General features: G+C 42.8%; 2 protein-coding genes across 7 annotated transcripts in view; both read right to left on the bottom strand.

Annotated features, from left to right (window-relative positions):
* The window catches only part of CEP112 (centrosomal protein 112), a 158,253-nt gene extending 156,508 nt beyond the window's left edge, over window positions 1–1,745 (bottom strand). For all 5 annotated transcript variants that reach the window (XM_039562628.1, XM_039562630.1, XM_039562629.1 and 2 more), the window contains exons 1-3: window positions 1,310–1,745; window positions 518–638; window positions 48–238 (exon numbers count right to left, since the gene is read on the bottom strand). In XM_039562628.1, coding sequence (XP_039418562.1) covers window positions 48–238; window positions 518–617 — 291 coding nt within the window. In that variant the 5' untranslated portion in view covers window positions 618–638; window positions 1,310–1,745. The remainder of the gene's footprint in view (window positions 1–47; window positions 239–517; window positions 639–1,309) is intronic.
* A 4,045-nt stretch (window positions 1,746–5,790) lies between these two features.
* APOH (apolipoprotein H) lies at window positions 5,791–12,733 on the bottom strand. Of its 2 annotated transcripts, XM_010410080.2 has the most exons (8): window positions 12,626–12,733; window positions 11,334–11,510; window positions 10,618–10,714; window positions 9,220–9,296; window positions 8,478–8,666; window positions 7,692–7,871; window positions 7,023–7,220; window positions 5,791–6,187 (listed from the first exon to the last, which is right to left on the bottom strand). In XM_010410080.2, the coding sequence occupies exons 1-8, from the start codon at window positions 12,687–12,689 to the stop codon at window positions 6,117–6,119; spliced, it is 1,053 nt and encodes a 350-aa protein (XP_010408382.1). In that variant the 5' UTR covers window positions 12,690–12,733; the 3' UTR covers window positions 5,791–6,116. The 2 variants fall into 2 exon arrangements, with proteins under 2 accessions (XP_010408382.1, XP_010408383.1); XM_010410081.2 differs by lacking the exon at window positions 11,334–11,510 and having other exon boundaries at window positions 12,626–12,726.
* Window positions 12,734–13,776: the final 1,043 nt, after the last annotated feature.

Here is a 13,776-nt window from a genome sequence, read left to right as displayed (position 1 = left end):
TCAGGATGCATTTCAGCAAGTTTGTCTTATAAAGAAATGACACCCACCATGTAGGCAGGCAAAGTTTTCAGCATTCCTTCCTCTGGTTTTTGGGTGAAGGGACCATCCAGAACTCCTCTCTGCAGCATGTGGAGCAGCAGTTTTGCATACAAGTTTCGATTCTCCCTTCCCACTATTCCTATGCCTGTTCCTGAAGGTCTGCAGAGTTTTTTAATCCACAGTGAGCATCTTTTTCTTTCTGAAAATATAGATATACATGGTCACTATACATTTTCAGAGCAAATAAACACATTCAGAAAACAGAAGCCACCACTGGTCTCCAATTTTGTAGGTTTCTCCCTCCGACCCTAAATTTTAAAGCAAAACAAACAAAAAAAATCCAAAAGACTGAACCAAGTAAAAGAAATGGCTAAATACCTCGATTAAAAATAAGTCTTTGACAATAGTTCAAGTTTACATATTCCACAAATATTGGACTTTGTTATTAGTGTTTAAATGCACATTTTACCGTATGTACCTGAACTATGCTTCAGGTTTAGGACATAGGGCTTCATAGCCACAACACAGCGATCTAATTCTGCATCCAGTTTTTCCTTTATTTCCTCTTCACTGTTCATTTTGAAAGAACACAGAGTAACCTGCAAAATTAATGACATTGATGTAGAAAAGGTCAAATACTATCTTACATCAGTCTCTGTTTATCTTAGGCCACACAAAGATGTGCCTGGAACAATACAGGAAGTGAAATGAGATGTGTTGTTACGTTCAAATAAACACAAAACTAAGATAGATTCTTTGTAAATAACAGGTACTCAGTGTAATCTACAAGAATGTGCTTGTTTAGATTTGAAACTGAATAGCCAACCACACAATAAATGTATTCATTATACCCAATTAGTATAAAACACCTCAAGGCGTTTGTGTGATGCTGCACTCCTAACTTGCTATTCTTCAGAATTAGAGGGAGTTTTTTAAAGAAGAAGGCGGAAAGGGGTGGAAAACAGCAAGAGGAGCTATAGTTAAAAGAACCAAAAATGCTGTCAGGACTGTTTTTGAGGAAGCAGCACCGGAAAGAGCAGCGCTCTTCCCTCCTCTGCCGTTCATTTCCCAGCTGAGTGGGGACCTTTCTTTGGACAGTCCAGCAGTGAACACGTTTCTCTGCCAGCGGAGCCGCACACCCGGGCCCGCCCCAGGGCCCTTCCCTGCGGTCAGCACCGGCCCCCGGCCGTGCCCCCGGCCCGGAGCGTACACAAGTGTCCCCTGCACCCCTCCCTGCCCCGGCCGTGCCCTGCGGGCCGTGCCCCGTTACCTCGGGGGGCTCCGGGTGGCGGCCACGGCGGGGAAAGGCGGCGGCGGCGGCGGCCGAACGTTCAAACCGGCCCCGCTCCCGGCGGCCCCAGGCCCCGCGCGTTTCCGTTTCCGCGGTGACCGGGGCCAGCCCGGCCCGGCGGCCTCGGGCGGGTGGGACGGAGCCCCCGAGCACAGCCCGCAGTGGTGGGAGCGGGGGTGGGCTGGGGCGTTGTTCGTCCCCAGGAATGGGAAAAGCTCTTGGGATTGAGCGAGTGCGAGGAAGGTGCTGCTGTGGCACCGCGGAAACGCAGTCACAGCTCCGAGAGGCGCTGTGCTCTTCCCTCCCGTGACCGGGGACAGGAACCAGGGGACGGCTGGAGTTGTGCCAGGGGAGGTTTAGGTTGGATATCAGGAAAAGGTTCTTCCCCCAGAGAGTGCTCGGGCCCTGAACAGGCTGCCCAGGGAATGGACACGGCCCCAAGGCTGCCAGAGCTCCAGGAACGTTTGGACACCGCTCTCAGGGATGCACAGGGTGGGATTGTTGGGGTGTCTTGTGCAGGGCCAGGAGCTGGACTGGATGATTCTGAGATTCCTGCCCGAAGTGATGAATGTCACCACACCTCAGCACTGCGGTCATGGCTACACCCAGTGCTCTCCCCCAGGTTCACCTCCCTGCGCAGACAGTTACTGATCCGCTCAGACACGCTCGGGAAACGCCTCAGGAGTCCCCAGCAGAGCCTCGGGGAGCTCCTAGGGAGAAACGGGAGATACCAAGTACGAACTCCTGCTGCACCTGGATTTGGCCGATCCCCAGCACAAACACAGGCGGGGTGGAGCATTCCTGGGGAGAAGGACCTGGGAATGTTGGTGGGTGAGCAGCTCAACCCGGCCGTGTGCCCCGGGCTGATCCCCCAGTGAGGGCAGCAGGAGAGGGGAGATTCTGCCCATCTGCCCCGCTCAGGTGCGACCCCACCTGCAGAGCTGCCCCAGCCCTGGGGCCCAGCACAGAAAGGACTAGGAGCTGCTGGAGAGAGTCCAGAGGAGGTCACAGACATGCTCTGAAGGCTGGAGCCCCTCTGGATCCAAGCTGGGATCTAGTGTTCACCTGGAGGAGAGAAGGTTCCAGGAGACCTCAGAGCCCCTTCCAGTTCCTAAACGGGCTCCGGGAGAGCTGGAGAGGGACTTGGGACAAGGGATGGATATATCTTCATTATGATCAATATTTGGTGAAAAAAAATGTTTCTATTCAGAGCTTAGTGAAAAATATTTGCCACCCTGAAGTTAAAGGTCAATAAATCAGAAGTAGCTTTTGATCCTGAGCATTGGGGGGTGGGTGCCAGAAACTGAAATTGCAGACGAAGGTTTAATAATTGCAGATCCAATTTTATCCACAGTTTCTGAGTCAAATCTGTTCAAGTATATTCTTGTAGGTAATAGAGCGATTAAATATGCTCCATACTGCTCATGTTTTCTGGGTTGTTCATGTCCTATCCCAAGGACAGAGAACATGAGGGGGTGTTGTGGAATGAAAGAATTTCAAAGCACATGCCTGACGCTTCTACAAAAAAACCCATGGGTTGTACTTGTTTTGTAGCCATTTCAAGAAAACCATCAATTAATCCAAAAGAATTAGAGAAATCTTTCAGCTGTCCAGTCTCTTCCTGTGTTGAATGAAATGATTGTGTGTATGTATGATCCCAAATAAACCCTCTGACCTCTTCGATTCATTTATTTCTCTTGTCATCAAAATATGTCATGGGCTTTGCTCTGTGTATAGTGTCTAAAGTGCTTTTATCTCGAACAAACAAACTCTTCAGCACTTCTGAGCTCGATTCAGATGCACATACACATCAAACAAGAAATCCTTACACGTACAGTAGGAAATAGGCTGTTTTCTTTGACTTCTCAGCTAATCTTCAGCAGAAATGATTCCGTGTTCGGGCTCATTGGGTGATGGCTCTGACAGCTACACTGGGGCCTACTCAGCATGCCTTAAACCCACATTTGCATAGAAACAGTGCAAAAATCAGTGGTGGAGTATTCCAGCAACAGTAGAATCTCAAGAGTACATTACAAGGATGATTTATTATCTTTAAATTCCAAATTTAAAATAGTTGTCATCTAGTTTATATTGGAATATGGGACACTTTTCATCTGTGTGAAGTCCATGGTAGATTCTTGCAGCAGAGTAAGGCTGCTGTGTTTCTGCATGTTGCCTTCAGATTTGAATATATCTCTGGCATGCTCATCACAAAGTACTTTGAAAAACTGAACTTGCTGGAATATGATGAAAAAGTACACGAGGCCAAGCAAAATCAATGATTGGAACCACTACTGCAGGAGAAATTTCCTGAGGGAATAGATCCAGTTTCTGGGTCTGCTTCCCAAGGCAGAGCAGAGTGGCCAGAGAGGTTGGAGCCTACCTGAAGTGATTTGACAATTGCATCACTTCTGTCCAAAAAAAACATAAAGAAAAATAAAGGATTGAAGAAATGACTGAGGTCTCATCTCCAGCCAAAGCTGCAGCCTGGACATGAGGAGCACTGATGTGCCCTGACCCTCCTGAGGAAATCGCTGTAGATACACTGATGTAGAACACAAAGATATCCCAACCAGAATACAGAACAAATTCTCAATTTGAATTGTAAAAATAGGGTCATTTAAGTAAAGCATATTCAGTCCTTTTTTTTTCACCACATTTTACCATATTCTCATCTCTTTAACTGTCTCGGCAGGTTGCCACAAGTAACATGAACACAGCTTAAGGCATTTTTTCAAACATCTCAAAAGTATAGAAAAAAAAGAAGGCAGGTTTCATTGCCTCATACTAGCTTCTGGAACACTTGGAGTTGCAAGACATTATTTTTCAGAACTTCTAAGCAAATCTTTCATGTCTGAAAAGTTGTGATTCACAAATACCTCATTACTTCAAAGAGTTAACAGGTCACAGATTTTTTTTCTCCCTCTTCTTGCTTCGGGAGAGTAGATAATAAATTCAGCATGTGAGCATTGACTCCTAAGGGTGAACCTTTCAAGTATTCCAATGCTGCACATCCAGCGAGGAAGCAGGGCCAGCCAGCGTGTTCTGTCATTATCCTACTGCATTGGTAAGTAGAACTGGGAAAACTTCCTTAGAAAAGCCTCAGTTTTCCTGGGGCAGCTGTTTTTGTGCAAAACACAAGTAATTTCAGGGGCAAGCAGCGTTTGGGTGGCAGTGAGTGCTAAGTTTACGTATGCCAACTTCACAAGGTTTGCTGTGAAACGCAAGTTAATATTAAACTGTGTTTGCTATCTCAGCAACTGTCCTGAACATCCTGATCCCAGAGATGGATCCACATGACATTTAGACTGGATTTCCAAATTAATTGGCTCCTGCCAGCTCATCTATGTATGTGTTAGAAGGAGTTTTGGATATCTTGGCCTGCAAACATCATTTGAGGATCCCACCTAAACATGTTCAGAACCAAAACTGCACCAACGAAATACCCACTTCAGTTGCCAGCATGAATTTGTCTGTCTCTGCATTAGAAAATTAAATTGTTGCTGAGTACAAAGTACTAAATGCTTAATAATAGCTGCCTCAATCTCTCCTTAAAAATAGGAAGCATAAGGACAAATTCTATCAGTCATACTATTAAAATATTCATATGCAGCCTTAAAAAAAAAAGAAAAAAGATAATTAGAGTATGTTCAGAGTTCTTTAATGGCAGCTCTACCATCTCACAAGTAGTTTGATCTTAATGTTAAATGTTCCTTTTAAAAGTTCTGCAGTGGATTACTTACTGTAGAGCTCATGCTTTTTATCAAAGAAAAGGCTTTTAAACTGCAGAGGGAACCATGTATGACTCATGACAATTTATTATATGTGTACCACAAATATTTCTTTATCACTTTCTAGTATGTTGAAATTATAATTACTTTTTCTGAATGAAAATACAGACATAAGCGCAAAACTTGCCAGACTGGATCATGCCAGTGTGCTGCCTGTATCATAAATCAAATTAAAAGTACGATTTACTTCAGAGCTACTTAGTGACCAGGGATCTGTTGCGCAATGGTGTACAGTTCTCTTTAAAAAAAAACAACCTAAAGCAATTATATTGTGTAATATTGAAACAGTGGTAAAAATTAACAGTGGTTTAAAACAGTTTCAGGTGAAGTTAGAATCTCAAAAACCTAGATAGTCATACTAACTTAGGCAAATTTTTTTAGAAATATTAAAAATCCTTTCTCTGATCATACTGATGTTTAAATCATGGTTGGATACTTGGGTTCTACACTCATTGGGAAATCTCAGTCTTTCTACTTACGTAAATTCTGGAAAATCGCAGGCTCATGGCCCTCTGTCTCTCTATAATTAAAGGTCCACTTCCTGTCACAGGGGAGTGCTAATGGAATCAGAACCCAGTAATTACTAATGATTAAGGCCTTTTGCTATAAATCAGTCCAGAGATGAAGGATCTGATTGATGATTAGGTAATATTAAATGAGAACACAGTAGTGGCTGAAAATCACTTTATTGTAAAGCAACTGCTATTGAGGAAGTCATTTACAGTTGCATAAACGTTGGAAATGTGGAAAGCAAAGCAGTAGTGCAGGGATTTGGAAGAAAGCAGTGACAAGAGAATGGAAGTTAATGTCTGAAATGATGTGGAAGAGACTGGTGGGGATGGTGGGAGGGAAAAGAGCTTTCAGAGTCCGGAGTTCACCTGGAAATTTACACTCACAGGACCAGAGTTACGTTCACAAGACCTAAGTTTTCCTCTCATATGTGGAATGTTCTGTCTCAGTAAGGCAGAAACTTCGTACTGTGTTATTTCTCTGCTTCAGGCTTCATCTTCACATGCTTTCATGTCTGAGGGGTCCTTCTTCACCAGAGTTGAAAAAAAGCCACGTTCTGTTGGAGACAAGTGAAGAGCTTGGGTTAAATTCTTGAAACGTGTGATAGCTGAAAACAACAGCGAGGTGAGCAGTCAATCTTTGCATCATAGTGAAAGTGGTGGAAGAAATACACTGTTTTAATTTCTATCTTAATAAAGCTGAGCTACGTGTATCAGAAGCCAGATGTGAGGAGAGATGTTTTCATAGTGCATAGGCTGTGCTTTTCCTTCACTTACAAATGAAAATAAAATTTACAAGAAAAATTCTATGCAATGAATATTGACAAAACAAATGTGAAACATTTCCTCTTGCTAACAAAGTTGGTAATGTCTGTTTATTTATTCTAAAAGCCTGTGTGTCTGTGAAGCAGTTCCTCCAGCATCAACTCTTCCCCACAGCTCTCAGCTGCTTTTCAACACTCTCGGTCCAAAGTGTTTTCCTTATCAGCATAAGGTGGGAATAATTCACCAGAATAGGAGGGAATACATCAGGTTCTCAAGCTTGCAGCAGTGTTCAGGCTCTTTATCCCTAAAGAAGGTGCTGATCCAAGGATTTGTGAAATCCCAGAATACTTCACGTATGGCCTTTTCTTTGGGCTAGACCACCCTTAAATAACATCTTCTAGAACAGGAGAGGAATTAAAGCAGGGCTCTGACACAACCAAAATAAAATTCTTGCTGGGCATTCTCTCCTCAGGCCATTTTCTTCCAAAATACCCAATAACTCAAATACCCAATAACTCAAATAGCCACTCAAGTAGGGCTTGAAGATGAATTATGACATTGTCCCCCACATTAAAGCAGTTGTAATTCCTCCACCAGGAGCTGGTTTGTGATCAGCTTGGCTCATACCTTTGAAACAGGCAGGGAGGGTGAAGTTGCCATCCACACATGCCGCATCTACAGTGTAGGCACAGGATTTTTCCTTGTTCTTGCAGAAGAAGGATACAGTTTCCCCATGCAGAATGCCATCCTTCAGGTCGTTCTGAACTCTCTTCTTCTCACCATTGTACAATACTACAGCTTTCTTAACTGGTATTTTACATGGTGCTGTAAAAAAATCCAGTTATAAGAAACAGGTTTGAAAAGGGGGTAGATTAGATGCCATCAGAATTCTGTATAGGTGACATTTGGGAATGAAAATGTGTCCCACATATAGACAGAACTTCTGCTGGTATTAAAATGCTGAACAACTTCAGACCCTGAAGTACAGGGTCAAAAGCTTTCAGTGAAAATCCAGCCTCAGTAAAATTTCTAATGGTGTGAAATAGGAAGAAGAGAGGAAATACTCAGACAAAATAAAGTTGCATGGCTGATCACTGAAGTCGGTTCAGATACATCATGTCATACAACATTTAGTGTTGGGAGTGGGTTTAGATTATCAGGGCCTTGCAATTCCTTTTTTGGCTTCCTCTTGAGCACAGCTCTAGCACAAAGGAATGACAACTCAACAGTCAGAGCAGTGGTCTGATGGAAGAATTCAGTTTGATTCCTGGTTTCTAAGAGAGGGGGTGTGCTTACCTCTACAGGCTGGCTTCGTGGACCAGTTTCCAGTGTTTTCACAGCGGGAATGCTTGGATCCCTCCATCACATAGCCAGGCTGGCAGCCAAAGCTGACACTTTCGTTGTAGTGATACGTTCTGCGGACAGCAAACTCTATGAACCCATTTTCTATTCCTATTGGAGTGGGGCAGGTGACAACTGGGGGACAAAACCAAAGCTTTATCAGTGTCATGGGTTGAAAAGACACCGTATTATATCCCTGAAAAATGGATAAAATCTTTCATGGTGGTTCATTGCAGCCTCTTTCACAGGAAAACACAGCCAGGGGAAAGAGCTTAAAAACCACAACAAATAAATAAACATTTCTTGTTTTAAACACACATCTATTGCAATCTGTGGTTATAACATGATTTAAACATGGTGTAATTTTACTAAAAGCAGGGAAGTTTTTAGGACTGAGAGTCAGGTTGACTGTTTCTTAGGTGAATCTGAGCACTTAGAATCAAATTTTGGCTGCACACTGGAGGCCATGCTCAGGTTTCCCACTGTGCACCACGTTTAGCAGGGTTTGTTTATATAACCTTTACACCTGCAGCAAATATTTTGTCAATCCGGTTGTGTGCCGTGGGTTAGCAATCCCCTTGAACCACGAGCCTGAATGATTGCAGAATTCAACTGCAGAATAATTGTGCTGTGTGTTTGCAATAACAGCTGTAAAAAAAAATTAAAATATTGTTGTTCATTTAGTTCCGTATATATAATTTCAGTAATATTTTTTGGTGTGGATAAAAGTGAGTTACTCACCCTTGCACACTGGAATGCTGCTCCAGGTCCCATTGGCCATGCAGGTGGCTGTCTCATTCCCAATCAGGGCGAGAGGAGGGACGCATTCAAACAGGATCGTGTCCAGGAAATGAGAGACATTTCCAGGATTTAAGCGACGGTAAGAGAGGACCCCGAATTCCGGGAGCAATGGAGGTGCACAAGTCACCGCTACAAAAGCACAGCATTGAGAAAATTAAGGCTTAAAGATATAATTATTGTAGAATTAGAGGAGCAACATTCTTATGACTACATGAACCCACATGGAATCATAACTGGCAAAACATAGTTTAAATTAAAAGTGACAGGGCCCTCAGAGTATGGAATTCATGAGCTTTCCTGGATTTTTCAGACAATATTATTGCTTTTCAGTAACGTGTTTTTGCAGGATAGGTTATAGCAAAACCCTGCATAAGTACAAAGGCATGACAATATCCTCTTTTTATACACAGGGAGGAGGAATTTGAGTGGATAAGCATCTTACCTTCAGCTGTAAATAGCATCCCTGATCCCGACCTTTTGTACAGACCTTTAAAGTGTATTTCTCTAAAATCCACACATATAAAACCAAATATGCAGCATTCTGCTTGATTTTTCCTGACCAGCTTTTGCACAGCACTAGAGGAGACTTCTGAATAAGAGTATATATAATTTGAGCAATGGAATGCAATTGTTCTGGAATAGGAATAAGGATAGAATAGTTCTTTGTTATTGAAACACATACGTTGACACTGTGGAAAAGTTCCAGTCCATTTTCCATCTGCCATGCACTGGCTTGTTCTTGACCCAACGAGGTTGTAGCTGGAAACAAACAGTCCTGGTTATCAGAACAGGGAGATCAATCAAAGATCTGTCATTTCTCATGAACAGAATTAAGAGTCCAACTCTGAAATCCTTCTTTAGTTTAGCAATTCCTGACCTCAAAGGAATTCTAGAATCAGATCTGAAAAATTGTTAATATTCAAATATTGCAAAGATCCAGGCAGAAGGCTTGATACAAGAAGACATTTTGTTGTTTCAACTTTATATTCTGTTTTACATATTAATTTCTACGATTGATTAATACTATGGATGTATGTAAATAGCAAACATTGATCTGTGATTGCTAATGCAAATGTTATGGTTTCTTGGGAGGACTTCCTAGTTAATTATGGCAATTAGGATCAAATATTGGAAAGAACTCAGCACTCTTAAGAACTAAAGTCACTGAGGTGCATTATTGTATTTTAGTCACAGACATTTCAATTTCCATATGCACATTACACACTTCTCTCCCATCCTCTGCACTCACACTATTAGCATTTACTCTGGGTTTTAAAGAAATATTCATCACGTGTCTGGCATTTCAATAGCACACAGCTGAAAACCAGTAAATTCTAATTAGCAAAATCAAATGAAGTCCCATTGCTACATTTGGTGTCATAGTTGAATTTATTTATTCCTTATCTTGCTCCTGTTTTACAGAAGGAAGTTGTTGAGGCTGTTGGCACTTCTCAGTGAGCTCTAGGCTGTGTCTCACCTGTGACCTTCCAGGAAAGCACTGTTCAGTCATTAATTACCCAAGTACAATTAAATACCTGCCACTATCAAATACTTCCCTGCATTTACCATAACTATTTTTTAAAATGCATCCTCATTTCTAAAGCTAACGAGTAGCCTTGTGTAGAAGCGCATTTACTGCAGGTAAGTTAGGATTAACCTCATGTTTTCATTTACTGAGCTTGGAAAGGCATAGAAACACAATTTCCAGTCTCCAGAGCCTGACAGCATAACTTTGATGGAGATTATCTACTCACTGCTGTTGGATTTCATCTCATGATGTAACAAGAGGATTTGAAAAGCAGGGGAAAGCAGTCCAGAATAAATCTTTGCATAAAATCCCTATCTCTGCTATTTTGGTGGTTTCCATGTTTGTAAGACTTTTCTTTGGAGTAGCAAAGCTCCATAATGTTATAGCCAAGACTGGACAGAGGTGGATCACCAGACAGGCTTTTTTTTAATGATTTCTGAAATGTAGATGAGTTTTTATGTGCAGTTTTCTATGTTCTCTGTCTTGCAGATGGGTGATACTACAATGTGATTTAGGTTGTTTATTTGTCAGCATGAGGAAGGGAACACTTACCCTGGATCACATGAGAAAGTTACAGTACTCTGGTACTGGAACTCTTCAAAATCCATTTTCCCATTCTTCAGCGGGGGAGGAGGGGGACATCTCTTTGCTGTGTATTAAATATTTTTTTAAAAAAGGATAACATTATCTCATTAGGCATGAAATAACAATTTCATTATAATGGGAACAAGTAGATAGATCATAAAGATTCATCCTGGTGTCTTTCATATTTCTCCACTCCCATGTACTACATTCCACAAGTCTGGCTGTTCTATGTGTCTATCAAAATACAAGTTTTTGTAATTAAATATTTTTAACACTTGATTGTCTAAGGAACGTAACTTCTCTGCATTGAAATGATAAAAATGTCCACTGAGGAATGCAATAAATGCAGGGGTTATCAAGCAGTGTGTGCTGTTAGAGAATAAGTGCTGCTGGGCTGGGGCAGATGAAGATTCACAGTGTCAGGTCCAATCTCCATCCCCATCCAGGAGCAGGGGCTTAAAGGGAAGTGTGGGACATGGATGGGAAGATCCTTCCCCTGTTACCACCCCTCTTCCCCTACGCCTTGCTGTCTTCCAACAAGTGAGGGAGGAAAAACTGGAGAGAGATCTGTATTCTGGAGAGAGATCTGTTTAAATACATCCCATTCCTCACATGGATTATAAAATGTCCTTTTCAGATCCATGCACGCCGTAAATGCAGGAGCAGGAGTTGCTGTTACTCACGGAGGCAGAGTAGGGTGTTGAAGGCCCACTTGCCGGTCGGGAGGCAGGTGTACTTCCTCTGCCCACTGTTGGGCATGAACCCGGGCCGGCAGGTGTATTCCACTTCCTCACCCACTTCATACACCTTTTTGTCTACATTAATTGTGGCAAAGAGAACTTCTGGTGGCCTGGGACAGACTGGAGGAGAGGAGATATTTTACAAGAAATTGGGTAAAAAAACTGGAGCTGTTTTTATTTCTCAACAGTAGCAGAGGATTCGCTATTATTATGAGTTACAGTATCTCCCTGCCCTGAGCTACACTGTCCTTTTGTCTTAACTGAGGCAGCTGATGGTGGCCGTAAGTATTAGCCAGAAAAAACCATGTTGTTCTTCTCCCCAGCATCTCTATCAATGGCCCCAATTAGATTCTATGTCACTTTTTAAACTAAAATTCACTTTTCCTTCAAAATAGATTTATGAAGGTGGTGCACAAAGTGAGTCAATTACAGTAAATTACCTTGGAAAAAACAGGGTGAGAGGGACTTAGAAGCAAACGAATGCCTTTCATTTTTAATCTAAATCAGTTTGGTGGGGTCAGCCTGAAATCAGGTACTTTTTCTTGTAATTAAGTTTCTTTTTTTTTTTCCTCTGGTTTCTCCAATTTTTCTGTTCACTGGAGTAGACCCGCTGTTACATGAGACAGCTCTGATTCCCAAACAGCTCTAACACGTTGACAGCATGAACAACTCATCACCCAGAGGGTGAGAACAGGAGGGAACAGCAACGGAGGAACAGAGGGTGCAGCCTGAGCTCCTGCTGAGGACACAGAGAGAGGCTCCTGCTGGCATTGTGGGGAGAGCACAGAGGGACACGGGGCTCAGGATGGAGAAATAAATGGCAAACACAGGGAGAGGGGACATGAGACAGTTCCCAGAGCCCTTGGCATGGAGGAAAGGAGGAGAAAAGTGAGGCAGGAGTTGTGCGGGCATGGAGGAGTGAGCAGATGAGCAGAGATGGAGCAGGTTAATTGCTGGCACACACACTTCCCCCCTGGCATCCAGGCAGCCTGGGTCCCACAATATCTGTCAGCATTTCTTCTGCTTTCCTTCATTTTATACTTTTGTACACAGCCACAGGAAGAGACAGAGGAAAGAATGGAAAGGGAAAAGAGAAGAAAAGCTTTTTAGAGAAAACCCCTGTTCAAAACTCTTGACCAGGATTATCTAGAGGCTTTAAAATCCCATTGTTTTCTCCAGTTTCACCCATTCCCACTTCAGGATGGGGCTGCCCATAGGAAGTGGAAGACACTCACCTTTGGACGCAAGAGCACAGTGGCTCAGAGCCACGAGGCACCCGAGCAGTGCCAGGGGGTGCATCCCTGCCAGTCCCCGACGTCCCGAGTGCCCCCCAGGCCAGTGCTCTTCCCTTAAAACGAGGGCACCCACAAAAGGATGGTTACATATTAACTCTTTGTGTTTATTTCCATCCCAGTAAACAGAAGATAAAAGCTTCCTTGTGTCGCTGCTAATAAAGGCTGAAGCAACCATCACATGTTTCATTTAGTGCATAATGCAGGAATTCAGATGGCAATTTCTGCTCCACACAGGCTCCTCTCTGGTTGTTTCTGCAGAGCTTCTCCTGTTGGGACTGATGGTGTTGGGAAAAACAGTACTCTCAACATCTGTGTAGGATGGGGGTATTTGGAATGCAAAATTGGGTTGAATAATAGAACTCTCACTCCAAGGCTCATGTTTATCACTCGAGCGTGGACATTTCTGTGTACCAAAGACTCCTGATAGTTATAGCAAGACAATTTTAAGGCAAACTGATCTGTTTTGGAGTTACATTGTATTGTCATGTGCCTCCAGTGATGTACCAACCTCATGCCAGTTTACATAGATGATGATCTGGCCTGAAACTTCAGGCTTCAGGGCCCAGTTTGATCTGATTCCTGTTGTCTCCCAATTACCAGATAACCAAAAGCAGCAGAGACAGTGCTCAGTGCCAGCACTGCAGGAAGGCTGAAATGATGAATCTTGTGCTTACTTGTGACAAGGGGGTTATAAATCATATTTTTGGGTGGCATAAAGCCTTGTTTCGGAGCTGCAAGTTTGGGTCATCAAGTCAGAACTCAACAGGTATTGGCTGAGGTTCTGATCACTGCAGTTCTCCTAATTTAGCAGATTTTAACTGCAGGAGCATCTGAAGTGCAACCAAAATAACATTTGTGTAATGATTGTTCCACAGTTTGGTGTTTCTAATCTAAGTATCCTCCTCCCCTGCTGACTCACAGCGTGTGAGGGGGAGTGAGGGACATTTGAAGCTCTGAGAGAAGCTGGGTTATGTCAAGCTCTTACTGCTGGGATCTCCAATAGTTTGTTTGGGTTTTTTTTATGAAATTTCTCTGTTTGTATTTGAAACAAAAATTTTAGCCACAACATTGAACAATTGGGAACATGCTAT

This window comes from Corvus cornix, chromosome 18, assembly GCF_000738735.6.
Source record: "Corvus cornix cornix isolate S_Up_H32 chromosome 18, ASM73873v5, whole genome shotgun sequence".
In the NCBI taxonomy this organism is placed as follows: Eukaryota; Metazoa; Chordata; class Aves; order Passeriformes; family Corvidae; genus Corvus; species Corvus cornix.
This window is presented reverse-complemented; position numbering and strand designations above follow the sequence as displayed.